Consider the following 18,743-nt stretch of genomic DNA (forward strand, 5'->3'; position numbering starts at 1 on the left):
CACAAATGGGAGGTATGATTCTTAAATAAAAGAACAGGAGGGCATGTAACCTCAGATTGCTAAAAGGATACTTTTTTAAGCCTTTCAAATTGTTGGGAAGGGTTGGAGTAGCTCCTTGAGGATAAAGAGGTTTATAGGTGTATGTTAAGAAGTGCTATTTTTCCTGAAATACTATTAACTTAGGTTCTGGGAGGAGCCCTGGGTTGCAGTTCAGGTCCTGTGCCCTAGCAGCAGAATGGCCTTGGATACGGCACTTGATCTCCTTATGACTGTTTCCTCACTTAAAAGACAAGGCAAGCCCCCAAATATCTTTGCTTCCCACTTCGAGGGTTGACTTAAGGAAGCCATCTACAAACAGTAAAGCCCTCCGCCCCCAGGAGGGACTCCTGGTAAGCAGCTCCCAGGTCTTTGCATCTGGATGGACCCTCTCTCTTCATCTCTGCTACTGATATCACTTCAGTGACCCACTGTTAGCAGTTTATGAGATGCTACTGAGATTTTCTTTGCCTTCAATGTTCTGTTAATTCTCTGTGAAGCTGACTGATTTGAAGAGCTTTAAAAGTCTCAGGTTAAAGGTGCTCTCCCAGCTGTGCTATCTTAGCATGAAGGACAAAAACGTAAAAGTTAAGAAACACTAAGCTATCAGAGCGCCTGTTTCTGACTTCACTATATTCACAAAGATCCAACAGCTTCTAAGAGTGAGGAAAAAAAAAATGAAGAAAGGCAACAAGGGAAAACAATACATTTATTAACGGGCATGAAAATGCATAAACTCACTTATAAATAAATGTAGTATAATTTACCCAGTGAAAAAATAGCTAAAATCCATGAGTAAACTGGATTTTATCTTTAAAATGATTACATATTTGATCTCTAATAATTCCCCCTCCATCATAATCTCTTAGTAGCAGCAATTTTACACTGACTACAGAAAAAGCTGTTACTAGTGATTATCGTATGGGAGGGAAACTTTTCAAGAATTTTCTTTAAAAATGAACCAGTGCAAACAAATTCAGATTATGAGGGATACAGTAAGACCGGGGGCTTATCTTCAGAAAAGTAGAAAATAAAAATCCCAAACATTCGTTAAGAAATGAAAAAGCAGGGCTTCCCTGGTGGCGCAGTGGTTGAGAGTCCGCCTGCTGATGTAGGGGACATGGGTTCGTGCCCCGGTCTGGGAAGATCCCACATGCCACGGAGCAGCTAGGCTCGTGAGCCATGGCCGCTGAGCCTGCGCATCTGGAGCCTGTGCTCCGCAATGGGAGAGGCCACAACAGTGAGAGGCCCGCGTACCGCAAAAAAAAAAAAAAAAAAAAGCAAATTACATTTTGATCACTGAAAAGTAATACATACGGACATTATAAAACATTCTTAACCAGTGACTGCAATAATTACATTTATAAATGTTCATTCAAGTACTAGTGATCAATAAACATTCAAAGTCTCATTAAAAGTAACAATAGGCATAGATACATGTGAACAATGCTTCTTTTGATTTAACAACAAAAATCATGTCAACAGGAGACAACTTACCCTTAAAATACTGTTTTTTCTTTTTGTCTGTAAATGATTTTCCACAGTCTGTATATTTTATTTGTGAGGACCCAACGAACATCTCACAATGGCTAATTAAGAAGTCCTTTCTATAAAATGAACCTCGGTATCATAGAGATAAACATTCTAAAACACAAGTCTAGCTTAAAAATAACAGTGCAGAATCAGTTTTCTTTGGTAAGAAACTGTTAACTCCTTACCAATGTTGGTTTGCTATTGTGCAGACTCTATCAGAACACTTCTGTGGTATTTACCAAAGAGCTATTTAATGAGCTGAAAAGATTTCATAAACTCTGGTACCATGATAGCAACGTAGAGCTTACGTCAAAATTGCGCTGAAATCAACATCATTTCCTTCATTACTGTTGTTAATGAATCTTCCTTCAAAAAGCTCCCTCCTAATTTTGGCCTGAGTCTCAGGCTTTAATAAAAGTTCCTTTATCTGTTTCACTTTGGACTGCAGACCCATCCTCTCTCGACGCAAAGCTTCATTAATTAAGTCCCGGATTCCAATAGGTTTCTGGCCTATGGAAAAAAAATTATATGATACATTTTACATACAAATGCCAATGAAAAACATTAAACATGGTACACTGACTTATCAAAAGAGAGTTAAAAAGAAACCTTTAAAATGCTGCCCACATTTTATAGAAAAGGTTGCATTTCACCAAAAATATATCATTTACGTGAAACAAACTTACTGTAAATAAAGATCACTGCATAGCGACAGCACACATAGGACAAACATGGAACATTATGGACTAGCTACATGGATAATAATTTCAACAGTGATCATTTTAATCATAGCACTTGCTAGCTCTGTGTGTGTTCTGGCCTCAGATAAAGTAGTCAGATGCCCTGCTAAGCAATATAAATGGTGGTATTCCGTTTACGGCAAGGCCCCTTCCATGGCCTTTGAGTCCACGAGGCATCACGCAAAATACTCTCTCCCAGAGCCTCGGCTGAGGGCACGTAAAACCTGGGCCATTCTTCCTTCATGAATTAATTTCCTCTGATAGTCCCAGCACTCCATTTCTCTTCTGCTGTGTTTCAGGAATGCAAACACATCGATCATGAAAGTATTAGGCAATCTCCACAGATTGGACAAGAGACACTTAAATAGCACAATGCAAATTAGTCCATTGACCCGGCAGAGGGGAGCAGGGATGCTTCTCACGGAGCGGCGGGGGCCTGCCTGCCTTCGGGTCTCATTTCCTGTTGTTGTCACTGTCAGTGCCATTCCTATCAGCCTCTTCAGTTTTCACAGAGCTCCCATCCCCTGGCTTGTTTTTGTTCTGTGTTTCTTCCAGATACTGCTGGACAGCCTTGAGCACCGCATTCTCCACCAGCCTCTTACTGAGCCTTACCAGTTCAGCATCATCGGGCTCACCTCCATTCTTATCACCTACATTCCACAATAGAGAAGACAGGTCACTGAGATCATATTGCCACAGAAACTCAGCATGCAGGGGCCGGCTAGTTCAGTTAGTTACAAAGAGCAAGTGTCCTTCAGTCTGGTAAACTGGATCTATAAATCCAAGAATACTGGTTTGGCTTTTCATTTGGTATTTGCAGAAGCAGGAGACTGCCTGTTCCTGAAGACTTCAGGTTGAAAAGCAGTTCATTAGCCCCAATCTTAAAATATTCTACCTAGCAATGCTGGAAGTTCCCCATTTCTACATGAGATTTTTGTTTTTCTCTCGTCCAAAAGTGATTACTACTACTAAAGTCCACATACCCACCACCTGGAGCCTCAGACATGTGAAATCACCAACAAGATGTATTTGCTTCTACTTCACCACTACCAAACGTCAGGTAATTGAGATTTCCTAATCAACTAGCCACATAGATCAGCAATTTTATAACCCTTGGCCTGGATCGTTGTTAAAGTCTCAGCCCTCCCATGAAGACAAAAGCAATTACTACTGCTAGGAAATGGTTAAAATAAGCTTCTAAAACTAATATTCCTTTTAATTTCAGAGCTATCACTGCAATTTAAGAAATAGGAAACTCTTCGAGGAAGAGTTAGGATTATGACAGTAAATTCCTAGATATTAGTATTTTATGGCCATTTTGCTTCCCTGCTAGTGATGATCAAGGTTAAATTATCCTTTCATTTTTCTGTAAAAGGGGTGGTTGCCATCTGTTCATATGCTGCACATTTCCCACTCATTCTCTTTCTTGTCTCCCTTAACTGAGGGAAAAAAACTAAGGGGCTCATCTCTCATGCCCAGTCAGTCCTTCATCTCCTTCCACTGAGCTACGGATCCAGGAAGGCAGATGACTGGAAGCAAAGACATCTGGGCACCTAAATATATTAAGTAAATGCTAACAGATCTCAAGGGAGTGATAGCATTACAGTAATAGTAGGGGATTTTAATACTCTACTTTCAACAATGGATAGATCATCCAGACAGAAGATCAATAAGAAAACATTGGATTTGAACTATATTTGAGGCCAAATGGACCTAAGAGACATATAAAGAACATTCCATCCAACAGCACCAGAATACACATTCTTCTCAAGCACGTATGGAACATTTTCCAGGATAGATTATATATTAGGTCACAAAACAAGTCTTAGCAAATTTTTAAAAATTGAAATCATACCAAGTATCTTTTTCTGACCACAATGGTATGAAACCAGACATCAATAACAAGAGGAAAACCGGAAAATTCACAAACATATAGAAATTAAACAAACACTCATGAACAACCAATGAGTCAAAGATGAAATCAAAAGGGAAATTAAAAACATATATCTTGAAACAAACAAAAATGGGAACACAACATACCAAAGCTTATGATCCAGCAAAAGTAGTGCTAAAAGGGAAGTTTATAGCAATAAATGCCTGCACTAAGAGAAAAGGATGAGCTCAAGTAAACAACCCGGACTTGGGACTTCCCTGGTGGCCCAGTGGTAAAGAATCTGCCTTTCAATGCAGGGGACGTGGGTTAGATCCCTGGTCAGGGAACTAAGATCCCACATGCCACGGGGCAACTAGCCCACGCGCCACACTGCTGAGCTTGCGTGCCTCAACTAGAGAGCCTGTGTGCTGCACACTACAGAGCCCAAGCATTCTGGAACACACACGCCACAACTACAGAGCCCACGCACCCTGGAGCCTGTGTGCCACAACTAGAGAAGAGAAAACCTGCACACCACAACTAAAGAGAAGGCCACAGGCCACAGCGAAGAGCCCACGTGCCACAACGAAAGATCCTGCATGCCTCAACAAAGATCCCGCGTGCCACAACTAAGACCCAACACAGCCAAAAATAAATTAATAATAAATAACTCTTAAAAAAAAACCTAATTTGACATCTCAAGAAACTAAAATATAAGAACTAAGCCCAAAGTTAGCAGACGGAAGGACATAAAAATCAGAGCAGAAATAAATGAAATAGAAAAACAGTAGAAAAGATCAATGAAAATAAGGGTTGTGTTTTTGAAAAGATAAAACAAAAACAACAGACGTTTAGCTAGACTTCCAAGATAAAGAGAGAACTCAAACAAAATTATAAAGAAAGAGGAGACATTACAACTGATACCACAGAAATAAATATCATAAGAGACTACTGTGAACAATTACAGGTCATTAATCAGACAACCCAGAAGAAATGGATAAATTCCTAGAAACGTACAACCTTCACGTATGAATCATGAAGAAACAGACAATCTGAACAGACCAATGACAAATTTAAGATTAAATCAGTAATCAAAAACCTCCAACAAATAAAAGCTCAGGACAGTATGGCTTTATGGGTGAATTTGACCAACTGCTGATGTGCAATAAATCTTACTGTGCTGAGACTGCACACAACATCTCCTCCAAGAACCGCAAAGCCACTGTGGAGAGAGCAGTCCAGCTGGCCATCAGAGTCACCAAGCCCAACGCCAGGCTGCGCAGCGAAGAAAATGAATAGACAGCTCGTGTGCACGTTTTGTGTTAATAAAACCGTAAAATGGCAAAAAATAATAATAATAAATGAAGAATTAATGCCAATTCTTCTCAAGCTCTGCCAAAAAAAAAAAGAAAAACAAAACACCAAAACAACAACAAAAACAAAAACATGGTAACACTCCCACACTCATTTTATGAGGTCAGAATTACCCTGATATCAAAGCCAGGTAAGGATACTATAAGAAAAAAAAAAAACAAAAAAACAAAAAAAAACCCAGGCCAATACCCTCATAAATTTAGATGCAAAAACCTCAACAGAATACTAGCAAACCAAATTCAACAGCACATTAAAAGGATCATACACCACAATCAAGGGATATTTATCCCTGGGATATAAAAATGGTTCAACATATGCAAATAAATCAATGTGATACACCATATTAACAAAATAAAGGATAAAAATCATATGATCATTTCAATATATGTAGAAAAGACATTTGACACAATTCAGCATCCCTTCGTAATAAAAACTCTCAACAAATTGGGTATGGAAGGAACATATCTCAACATAATAAAGGCCGTATATGACACACCCACAGCTAACACACTCAAAGGTGAAAGGCTGAAAGCTTTCCCTCTAAAATCAGAAACAAGGCAAGGGTACCCACCCTCACCACTCTTATTCCACATAGTAATGGAAGCCCTGGCAAGAGCAATCAGGCAAGAATAAGAAAAAAAAGGCACCCAAATCAGAAAGGAAGAAGTACAATTGTCTCTGTTTGCTGATAACATGATCTTGTGTACAGAAAATCCTAAAGACTCCACCCAAAAAAACTGTTAAGACCTAATAAATGAATTCAGTAAAGTTTCAAGATACAAAATCAACATACAAAACTCAGTTGCATTTCTATACAGTAACAATGAACCATCTGAAAAAGAAATTTTAAAAATAATTCCATTTAAAATAGTATCAGAAACAATAAAATACTTAGGAATAAATTTAACCAAGGAAGTGAAATATCTATATACTGAAAACTATAAGATTCTGATGAAAGAAACTGAAGACACAAATAAATGGAAAAACACCCCATGTTCATGGACTGGAAGAGTTAGTATCATTAAAATGTCCATACTATTGAAAGCCATCTGTAGATTCAGTGCAATCCCTATCAAAATTACAATGGCATTTATTCACAGAAATAGACAAAAAACCCTAAAATTCATGTGGAACCACAAAAGACCCGCAAAAGCCAAAGCAATGATGAGAAAGAACAAAGCTGGAAGCATCACACTTCCTGATTTCAAAACAATATGGTACTGGTATAAAAAAAGACATATAACAGGCCATGGAGCAGAATCACGAGCACAGAAATAAACTCACACGTGTATGGTCAACTAATATTTGGCAGTGGAGCCAAGAATACATAATGGGGAAAGGACAGTCTTTTCAATAAGTAGTGCTGGGAAAACTGCATATCCACATTCAAAAGGATGAAATTTGACCCTTATCTTACACCACTCACAAACGTTACCTTGAAATGAATTAAGGACTTAAAGCCTGAAACTATAACATTCCTAGAAGAAAACACAGGAGAGGAGAAAAGTTCCTTGACTTTGGTCTTGGCAATGCCTTTTTTGGATATGACACCAAAACAACAAGCAAAAGAAGTAAAAATCAACAAGTGGGGGCTTCCCTGGTGGCGCAGTGGTTGAGAGTCCGCCTGCCAATGCAGGGGACACGGGTTCGTGCCCCAGTCTGGGAAGATCCCACATGCCGTGGAGTGGCTGGACCCGTGAGCCATGGCCGCTGAGCCTGCGCGTCCGGAGCCTGTGCTCCGCAATGGGAGAGGCCACAACAGTGAGAGGTCCGCGTACCGCAAAAAAAAAAAAAAAAAAAAAAAAATCAACAAGTGGGACTACATCAAACTAAAAAGCTTCTGCACAGCAAAAGAAGCAATCGACGAAATGAAAAGGCAACCTACAGAATAGGAAAAAATATTTGCAAATCACATATCCGATAAAGGGTTCATATTCAAAATATATAAGGAACTCATACAACTCAATAGCAAAAACACAAAAAATCCTATTTAAAAATGGGCAGAGAACTTGAATAAACATTTTCCAAAGAAGACATGCAAATGGCCAACAAGTACATGGAAAGGTGTTCAAATCACTCATCATCAGCGAATGCAAATCAAAACCACAATGCAAATCAAAACCACACATTCACACGTTAGAATGGCTATTATGGAAAAAAAACAAGAAATAACAAATGCTGGTGAGGATGCAGAGAAAAGGGAACCCTTGTGCACTATTGGTAGGAATGTAAATTGGTGCAGTCACTATGGAAAACAGTATGACGATTCCTCAAAAAAATTAAAAATACAATTACCATGCGATCCAGCAATCCCACTTCCGGGCATATATCTGAAGAAGATGAAACCACTATCTCAAAGAGATATCTGTGCTCCCATGTTCACTACAACATATTTCACAATAGCCAAGACATGGAAACAACCTAAGTGTCCATCAATGGTTGAATGGATAAAGAAAATGTGGTGTATATATATACAATGAAATATTATTCAGCCATTAAAAAGAAAGAAATCCTGCCATTTGTGACATGGATAAACCTTGAGGGCATTATGCTAAGTGAAATAAGTCAGAAAAAGACAGGTACTGTATGATGTCACTTACGTGTGGAAGCTAAAAACACAACTTACAGAAAAAGGAGAATGGAGGTTGCTAGGAACTGAGGGGGATAGGCTTGGAAAATATGTTGGTCAAAGGGAACACACGTTCAGATATAAGGTGAATAAGTTCTGGGGCTCTAATGTACAGCATGGTGACTAGTTAACAATACTGGATCCTATACTTGAAAGTTGCTATGAGAGTGAAGCTTTAAAGTTCTCAGCATAGCAACAAAATTATAATTATGTGAAGTGAAGGGTATGTTAACTAATCTTAATGTAGCAAACAGTTCACAATATATAAATGTATCAAATCATCACCACTGTACACCTTAAGTTTATATAATGTTATATGTCAATTATATCTCAATAAAGCTGACAAAAAAGAAGTAATTAGAACGCTCACACATTAAACCTCAGCTCAGTTTTGGAATATCACCCATGACCTCCAGAAGCCAAAAGCCCAATGCCACACTTACGACCTCAGGTCTGGGACAGGCAGACACAAAGGGTGTGAACTGGAAGATGGACATTATTTTCTAACGTCCCATGTAACAGGGATTGGAATACAAAAGCATATACGCCAAGGGTGAGAACTGGCTCCTAACCCTCCTTCTGAGTCCCACCACTGCTCCTTAACACATGTCCGAGGCCAATTATGCTTATAACCATCATTCCTAGCAACATCCAAGCAGAAGAGGGATGGTTTAAAGGCCCATCTGGACACGCTACAGTGGGAGGCCTTAGCAACTGCTCTCCCCTCAAAAGTGACAGTATGGTACTCCAGACCCATGATCAAAAGTCCTGGATAGTAAGCTTCAACTCAGTGATCTCTATACAGAATTTACTAAACTAAATATGTTAAGATATTGTTAAAAGAAAGATAAAGAAATTCATTACTAATACCACACTTGGGAGCAAGTTAAAACTATTTTTATTAGTAAGAATGAATGCGTATATTGCCTAGTATTTAAAGAATTCTATTAATCTTACAACACAGTGTTTATACTGTATAGATGTACCTCCAGATGTGTTACCTGGAACTATTTTTTAGTGGCTCTTCAAACTTAAGAGGGAAAATCAAACTTCACATGAAGAAATACTTCTCAAGTACCCTTCAATACACTGGAAACGACTCTCTACATCTGCCACCCTATTTGTGCTCTGCATCTAGGCCAGAGATTGCATTCTTGCAACTCTTCCTGACCCCAGTCAGCTTTAAGATAACATCACTCGTCACATTACTGATACATCACCAGTAAGGTAATAGGGTTGGATTTGAGTCTAAACATCACTCAGTCTCCAAGAAACATCTCAGGTCAGAAAGTGTGTGCTTCAGTGATTTCTCTCAGTACACAATAAAGTGTCCCATTACTTCAAACATTAAGAAATTTAAAACACAAAAATCCTCCCACAAAAAGTTAACTTTCCCTTCTGACTTCCATATGTTTATGCTTTTACTATTAACCAAGACAACCAAGCTCAAAACAAGATTATTACCATCTTTAACTCTATCCAGCCTATGGGTCAAATATTAACTAGCTACAATAACAAACCAATTAACCAATCAACAAAAAATAAATTTATAAATGAATCTTCCAGATCTGTCCTGTATTCTTGCCCCACCTATGATTTCCACAAAGGCATCCTCAGACTATCAACGTTGGCCCAGGGAAAAGCCTATTAGAAGGCTCGTCACAGAGGCCTGCTAGAACGCAGCAATTCAAGAAATGTATATCTTCGTTCCAGTGAGATTTTTTTGTGTTCCCACTTTCAGTAGACTTAATTCAGCTTACTTGAAAGAGGCATTTTAAGATTAAAGTATTTTTCTTTTGACCACTACTTGAATAAAGGCATCTGTCTCCCACAGTGACCTCTAAGATAAACAACTGCATTCATTTTACCTGAAGCCTAGTTAACAATGGCAGTTCAATGTGTCACCGCAAGGTACATGATTTATCGTTCGATATTCCAACAAAAGTACACACAAAAAATATTCCCAGTGGGCGGAATATAAAACGAAATGATACAAATGAACTCACTTACAAAACAGAAATAGACACTTAGAGAAGGAACTTGGGGTTACCAGGGAGGAAGGGTTGGGGGAAGGGATAGTTAGGGAGTTTGGGATTGACAAGTACACACTGCTATATTTAAGATGCATAACCAGCAAGGACCTACTGTACAGCACAGGGAACTCTGCTCAATGTTATGTGGCAGCCTAGATGGGAGGGGAGTTTGGGGGAGAATGGATACATGTATATGTATGGCTGAGTTGCTTTGCTGTGCGCTTGAAACTATCACAACATTGATAATCGGCTATACCCCAGTACAAAATAAAAAGTTAAAAAAAATAAAATAAAATGTCTGCATTTTTTATGTTAAAAAATATTCCCAGTGTATGCAGCACCCTCTCGACAAAAATATTCTTTCTTGCTCTACCAAGGTTACTTACTATCATACCTATTTGAAATGACAGATTAATCTTTCTCTTTGACACTGTTTTTTTAGAAATCCCCCCCCCCAGAAAATTTTTAATCAATTTCTTAGGAGAATACTAAAAATATAAAAGAAAGGGAATGAGAAATGCTATCAAGTCCACCAAACATAGTAGTGTCCCTAAAAGAACAGACTTAAGAAACTTTTCAACAAATTTGAAGGAAGCAATTCCACTCTCTGTAAGAGTTGTAACATAATTAATCCACGGTATGTACCCAAGATTCAGCTTTTATTTATATTACCTGAGATCGCTGATACCAAGCCAGCACATAGATAAAATTTATATCTGTGATTATAAAAAAGAAAATAAGTGACCTTCTTTGTGGTAGCAAGAATATGTGCTACCTACTGTGATAATTTAAGGTCAATATTAATGTGGGTCAGCTGTTTTTATGTGTGAGCTGACCCAATAATTGCTTAACTGATATCACATGAAGGGCTCCAGAAACCATTACCACCCTCCACCCAATGCCAATATCTAGGTGCCTATTTGTCCTGACAAGAATAAATCATATTAATAGTTTTTAAAAGAGAACCAAAAAAATCTTCATAACAATGCCATGTAAGCTCTGAGAGAAAGAGTGCAAACACATTAAAAGTTCTCATTTGTCCCAATCAAAATCCCAGCAAATTATTTTGTGAATATCAACAAACTGATTCTGAAGCTTACAGGGAAAGGCAAAAATAAACATTATAACCAACACAATATTGCAGGAGAACAACAAAGGCAGAGGACTCACACTACCCAACTTCAAGACTAACTATAAAGCTACAGTAATCAAGACAGTGTGGTATTGGCAAAAGAACAGACAAAAACATCAGTGAAAGAGAACAGAGAGCCCAGAAATAGACCCAGACAAGTGTAATCAATGTGATCTTTGAAAAATGAGCAGAAGCAATACAATGGAGCAAAGACAATCTCTTCAACAAATGGTGCTGGAACAACTGGACATCCACATGCAAAAAAATAAATCTAGACACAGACCTGAAACTCTTCACAAAAATTAACTCACAATGGATCACAGATCTAAATGTAAAAAGCAAAATTATAAAACCTCTAGAAGAAAACACAAGAGAAAAGCTAGATGACCTTGGGGGTGGCAGTGACTTTTTAGATACAACACCAAAGGCATGATCCATGAAAGAAATAATTGATAATTTGAACTTCACTAAAATTAAAACCTTCTCCTCTGTGAAAGACAATGCCAAGAGAATAAGAAGACAAGCCAGAGTCTCAGAGAAAACATTTGCAAAAGACACATCTGATAAAGGACTGTTATCCAAAATGTACAAAGAACTCTAAAAGCTCAACAGCAAGAAGACAGGCAATCTGGTTAAAAATGGGCCAAACAGGTACATGAACACATGCTCAACATCACTAATCACCAGGGAACTACAAATCAACACCACAATAAGATATCACCTCACACCTGACAGAATGGCTATTATCAAAAAAAACAAGAGATAACAAGTGTTGGAAAGGAAGTGGATAAAAGGGAATCCTTGGGGCTTCCCTGGTGGAGCAGTGGTTGAGAGTCCACCTGCCGATGCAGGGGACACGGGTTCGTGCCCCGGTCCGGGAGGATCCCGCGTGCCGTGGAGCGGCTGGGCCCGTGAGCCATGGCCACTGGGCCTGCGCGTCCGGGGCCTGTGCTCCATGGTGGGAGAGGCCACAATGGTGAGAGGCCCGCGGACCGCAAAAAAAAAAAAAAAAAAAAAAAGGGAATCCTTGTTGTTGGGAATGTGCATAGGTGCAGCCACTATGGAAAACAGTATGGAGCTTCTGCAAAAAATTAAAAACTGAACTACTGATCCAACAATTCCACTTCTGGGTATTTATCCAAAAGAAAAAAACCCACTAACTCAAAGAGATTATATGCTCCCCCATATTCAAAGCAGCATTATTTACAATAGCCAAGATAAGGAAACAACCCAAGTGTCCATCAATGGATGAATGAAGAAAGAAACTGTGGTACATACATACAGTGGAATATTATTCAGCAGTAAAAAAAGAATGAAATCTTGCCACTTGTGACAACACGGATGGACCTAGAGGGCATTATGCTAAGTAAAATAAGTCAGACAGATAAAGACAAATACTGTACAATATTACTTATATGTGGAATTTTAAAAAAACAAAACCCATAGATACAGAAAACAGATTAGCAGTTGCCAGAGGCGGGGGGCTGGGCATAGGTGAAATGGGTTAAGGGAGTCAAAAGGCATAAGCTTCCAGCTATAAATAAGTCATGGGCATGTAATGTACTGCCTGGCAATTATAGTTAACAACACTATACTGCACATTTGAAAGTTGCTGAGACAGTAAATCATAAAAGTTCTCATCATGAGAAAAACGATCCTGTAACCATGTGTGGTGATGTACATTAACTAGACTTATTGTGGCGATCATTTTGCAATATATACAAATATCAAATCATTATGCTGCCTAACTGAAACTAATATAATGTTATATGTCAATTATACCTCAATTTATAGAAATGGGCTGAGGACCTTCATAAACACCTCATCAAAGACATACAGATGGCAAATAAGCATATGAAGAAAGGCTCCATATCATATGCCATCAGGAAAATGTAAATTAAAACAATATATCAGGGCTTCCCTGGTGGCGCAGTGGTTGAGAGTCCGCCTGCCGATGCAGGGGACACGGGTTCGTGCCCCGGTCCGGGAAGATCCCACATGCCGCGGAGCGGCTGGGCCCGTGAGCCATGGCCGCTGAGCCTGCGCGTCCGGAGCCTGTGCTCCGCAACGGGAGAGGCCACAAAAGTGAGAGGCCCGAGTACGGCCAAAAAAAAAAAAAAAAACCCAATATATCATTATACAACTATTAGAATGGCAAAAACTGGAGCACTGACAACACCAAATGTTGGTGAGAATGTGGAGCAACAGGAACTCCCATTCACTGCTGATGGGAAGACGAAACAGTATGGCCACTTTGGAAGACAGTTTGGCAGTCTTACAAAGCTAAACATATTCTTACCATATGATCCAGCAATCATGTTCCTTGGTATTTACCCCAAAGAGCTGAAAACTTATGTCCACACAGAAACCTGCAGAGGGATGTTATAGCACTCTTATTCATAATTGCCAAAACTTGGAAACAACCCAGACGTCCTTCATTAGGTGAAGAGATAAACTGTGGTACATCCAGATTATGGAATATTATTCAGGGCTAAAATAAAATGAGTTATCAAGCCATGAAAAGACATGAAAGTGCCTTAGATGCATATTACTAAATGAAAGAAGACAATCTGAAATGGCTACCTACTGTATGATTCTAACTATGTCACATTCTAGAAAAGGCAAAACTATGGAGACAATAAAAACATCAGTGGTTGTCAGGGGTTGGGAGAGGGGAGAAAGGGATGAATAGGTAGAGCACAGAGTGCTTTTAGGGCAGTGAAAATACTCTGTATGATACCACAGGGATGGGTATGTGTCACTACACATTTGTCCAAACCCACAGAATGTACAGCACCAAGAGTGAACTGTAATGTAAACTACGGACTTTGGGTGATTACAGTGTGTCCACATAGGTTCATCAATTGTTAACAAATGTACTGCTCTGGTGAGGGAGGCTGATAATGGGGATGTTATGCATGTGTAAGGGTAGAGGGTACATGGGAGATCTCTGTACCTTCCTCTCAATTTTGCTGTGTGAACCTGAAACAGATCTAAAAATAATAAAGTCTTAATTAGAAAAAAAATATTCTCACTTGCTGACATCCCAAGTATCAAAAAACTTGAGTTGGTATCTGAACCAAGGCTTCTTAAGCACCTTCCCATCACCTGCACAATCTTGCCCTTCTCATTCCTGCAGCATAATGTATCCTCCTTAGAAGCAAAATTCTTTTTAGCTGAGCTTACCTTTTCTTTCACCTACATAGACTAAAAGAAACACTAAATATAGATCTATAGGCTATTCAGAAAGTTGAGGTGGCACGCTCAGCTTCCTTGCACACCACCTACAACTCACTGGAGATGAGGGACAGGTCAAGAATTGCCCCCAAGTACACATTTAAACTGACACCGTCCTCGGACACTTGTCTGCCAACACTGCGGATAACAGAGTTGCTGTGAAGAAAGCTCCCCTCTTCTTGTCAAATACCAGAACTCTCCCCCACCCCCAACACAAACACACCAGAAAATGTTAGAATTAAAACAACAAAACCATACTTTAAATATTTTCTAGAATATAAAGTCCAAAGAGGAAAGAATCCTGCCTTTGTAAGTTTTATTCTTGATTTACTAGCACAGCATAGATTTTTTTAAAATGATGATGCTTTATGCACAAAAGGACAACCCCCAGGGGTTCTGGAGAGCACTATACTCCAACACTCCACCCTCACTATTTTTAAATCGGAGGGGTAGGAGTTGATTGCAATTAGACTGAATATCAATAGTAGCCTTGAGGGAAACCAAAGAAGAGATAAGGTCCAAAAGGCAGTGACCTGCAACCTCAGTGGGCAGAGGCATGATGTGGGTGGCCCCAGGCAAAGCTGTCATGATGACTAAGGGTTCTGAGCCCCTTGAGTCTTTTGCTAACACAGCTGGTACCTCCAGAGTCTTCCCTTTCCTCCACTGTTCCCCGAGTCACCGCCTGAAGCCAGACCCCTCACACATCCCTGTAGGAACCTCCAAATCACATGGCTGAGGATGATTTCTATGACTTGTACCCTCAAGATTGCCCTTCATATGGTCATATCAGAGGTGGGACACAACATATGGCCTGGATGTTTGTAGGCCAAAAACAGTCTACCAGAGAACTCTTTCCAGACATACACAATAGCCTTTTAGAGAGACTTCTCCATTTCGCTCTGTAACATCAGTTTTCTGAGTTCACACTATGATCCACATTGTTCTTTACACAATTTCTGCTGTCATGCTGTCATTTCTCATTAGAAACCTTGATGATGTGATAGAACTATCAGTGGTGATGTGGCAGAACTCCTAATATGTGTGCAAGGAGGGGAAAATATGATATACATATGACTTTGAAATACAATTCTGCCATTTTCTATCTGCACAGGCTTGTTCACAATCTCTCCAAATTTAAATTTCCCATCAATGGGCCAGGAACTTGATGATCAAATTGCTGAAAACCAATAACAAAAGAAAATCATAAAAGCAGCCAAAGGAAAAAGGATGCATTAGAGGAACAAAGACAAGAATGACAGCAGACTTATGCATGAGAAACAATGCAAGCCAAAATACACTAGTACAACATCTTTACTAAAAGAAAAAGAAAAGGCAACTTAGAATTCTTCATCTGGACACATTACATTTTAAGTGAGGATGACTGAGGGCTTCCCTGGTGGTTCAGTGGTTGAGAGTCCACCTGCCGACGCAGGGGACGCGGGTTCGTGCCCCGGTCCGGGAGGATCCCACATGCCGCGGAGCGGCTGGGCCTGTGAGCCGTGGCCGCTAAGCCTGCGCGTCCGGAGCCTGTGCTCCGCAACAGGAGAGGCCGCAACAGTGACAGGCCCGCGTACCGCAAAAAAAAAAAAAAAAAGTGAGGATGACAGAAATATTTTTTTCAGACATACAAATGCTGAATTAATCCATCATCAGCCAAAGAGCACCAGAAGATATGTTAAAGGAAAAAGTTAAGGCAGCAGGAAAATGAGACTAGATGGAAATTTGGATCTATTCAAAGATGAGAAGAGAACTAAAAACTGTACACATATAGATGAAAATAAAAGACTTTCCCTCATTCTTAATCTCCTTAAAAGACAAATAACTGTTTTAAATGGGGTTTATAAAATTCGTAGAAATAAAGTATATGGTAGCAACAGCACAAAGACTAAGGGAAAATGGAAATAATTGTCATAAGCTTCTTATGTTAAATGTGAAGTGACATAATATTATTTGAAGGCACACAATTGTAAGTTAAGGATGTATATTTTGAAAAACTAGAGCAAGCACTAAAGTAAAAATAAAAAAGAGGCATAACTAAATAAACTAATAATGAACCTAAGATGAAATCCTAAAACTTCTTAATATAAAATAGTGCAATAAAAGAGGAGAAAAGGGAAAAAAGAGCAGATGAGACAACTAGAAAACAACAAGCAAACTGGGTGATTTAAACTCACCCATATTGGGAGACTGGTTCAAGATGGCAGAGTAGAAGGACGTACGCTAACTCCCTCTTGCAAGAGCACCAGAACCACAGCTAACTGCTGAACAATCAGACAGGAAGACACTGGAACTCACCAAAAAAGATACCCCACATCCAAAGACAAAGGAGAAGCCACAATGAGATGGTAGGAGGGGCGCAATCACAGTAAAATCAAATCCCATAACCTCTGGGTGGGTGACTCACAAACTAGAGAACACTTATACCACAGAAGTCCACCCACTGGAGTGAAGGTTCTGAGTCCCACATCAGGCTTCCCAACCTGGGGGTCCAGCAACGGGAGGAGGAATTCCCAGAGAATCAGACTTTGAAGCCTAGTGGGATTTGACTGCAGGACTTTGACAGAACTGGGGAAACAGAGACTCCACTCTTGGAGGGCACGCACAAAGTAGTGTGCGCATCAGGACCCAGGGGGAAGGAGCAGTAACCCTATTGGAGATTGAACCAGACCTACCTGCTAGTATTGGAGGGTCTCCTGCAGAGGCAGGGGGCGGCTGTGGTTCACTGTGGGGACAAAGACACTGGCAGCAGAAGTTCTGGGAAGTACTCCTTGCTGTGAGCCCTCCCGTAGTCCACCATTAGCCCCACCAAGGACCCTGTGGGCTCCAGTGCTGGGTCACCTTAGGCCAAAAAACCAACAGGGAGGGAACTCAGCCCCACCCATCAGCAGGCAAGCAGATTAAAATTTTACTGAGCTCTGCCCACCAGAGCAACACCCAGCTATACCCACCACCAGTCCCTCCCATCAGGAAGCTTGCACAAGCCTCTTAGACAGCCTCATCCACCAGACGGCAGACAGCAGAAGCAAGAAGAACTACAATCCTGCAGCCTGTGGAACGAAAACCACATTCACAGAAAGATAGACAAAATGAAAAGGCAGAGGACTATGTACCAGATGAAGGAACAAGATAAAACCCCCAGAAAACAACTAAATGAAGTGGAGACAGGCAACCTTCCAGAAAAAAGAATTCAGAATAATGATAGTGAAGATGATCCAGGACCTTGGAAAAAGAATGGAGGCAAAGATCAAGAAGATGCAAAAAATGGGCTTCCCTGGTGGCGCAGTGGTTGAGAGTCCGCCTGCTGATGCAGGGGACGTGGGTTCACGCCCCGGTCCGGGAAGATCCCACATGCCGCGGAGCAGCTGTGCCCGTGAGCCATGGCCGCTGAGCCTGCGTGTCCGGAGCCTGTGCTCCGCAACGGGAGAGGCCACAAAAAAAAAAAAGAAAAAAAAAGAAGATGCAAAAAATGTTTAACAAAGACATAGAAGAATTAAAGAACAAACACCTAGAAGAATTAAAGAACAAACAAACAGAGATGAACAATACAATAACTGAAATGAAAAATACACTAGAAGGAACAGCAGAATAACTGAGGCAGAAAAACGTATTAGCAGAATAACTGAGGCAGAAGAATGGATAAGTCACCTGGAAAACAGAATGGTAGAATTCACTGCCACAGAACAGAATAAACAAAAAAGAATGAAAAGTAATGAAGACAGCCTAAGAGACCTCTGGGACAACATTAAACACACTAACATTCACATTATAGGGGTCCCAGAAGGAGAAGAGAAAGAGAAAGGACTCAAGAAAATATTTGAAGAGATGATAGTTGAAAACTTCCCTAACATAGGAAAGGAAACAGCCAGCCAAGTCCAGGAAGCACGGAGTCCCATACAGGATAAACCCAAGGAGAAACATGCCAAGACACACAGTAATCAAATTGGCAAAAATTAAAGAAAAGAAAAATTATTAAAAGGAAAAACGACAAATAACATACAAGGGAACTCCCATAAGGTCAACAGCTGATTTCTCAGCAGAAACTATACAAGCCAGAAGGGAGTGGCACAATATATTTAAAGTGATGAAAGGAAAGAACCTACAACCAAGATTACTCTACCCTGCAAGGATCTCATTCAGATTCAGTGGAGAAATCAAA

General features: G+C 40.0%; 1 protein-coding gene across 4 annotated transcripts in view; it reads right to left on the reverse strand.

The window, feature by feature from the left end:
* Positions 1–726: 726 nt before the first annotated feature.
* AKAP7 (A-kinase anchoring protein 7) overlaps positions 727–18,743 on the reverse strand; it is a 140,402-nt gene continuing 122,385 nt past the window's right edge. For 2 of the 4 annotated variants that reach the window (XM_004263827.3, XM_049695678.1), the window contains one exon: positions 1,937–2,959. In XM_004263827.3, the coding sequence (XP_004263875.2) occupies positions 2,763–2,959 (197 nt within the window). In that variant the 3' untranslated portion in view covers positions 1,937–2,762. Of the gene's footprint in view, positions 2,960–18,743 lie in introns of all 4 variants that reach the window. The other 2 variants (XR_007470722.1, XM_033407201.2) reach the window with 2 other exon arrangements.

The sequence above is a fragment of the Orcinus orca genome, chromosome 12 (assembly GCF_937001465.1).
Source record: "Orcinus orca chromosome 12, mOrcOrc1.1, whole genome shotgun sequence".
NCBI classification, from domain to species: domain Eukaryota; kingdom Metazoa; phylum Chordata; class Mammalia; order Artiodactyla; family Delphinidae; genus Orcinus; species Orcinus orca.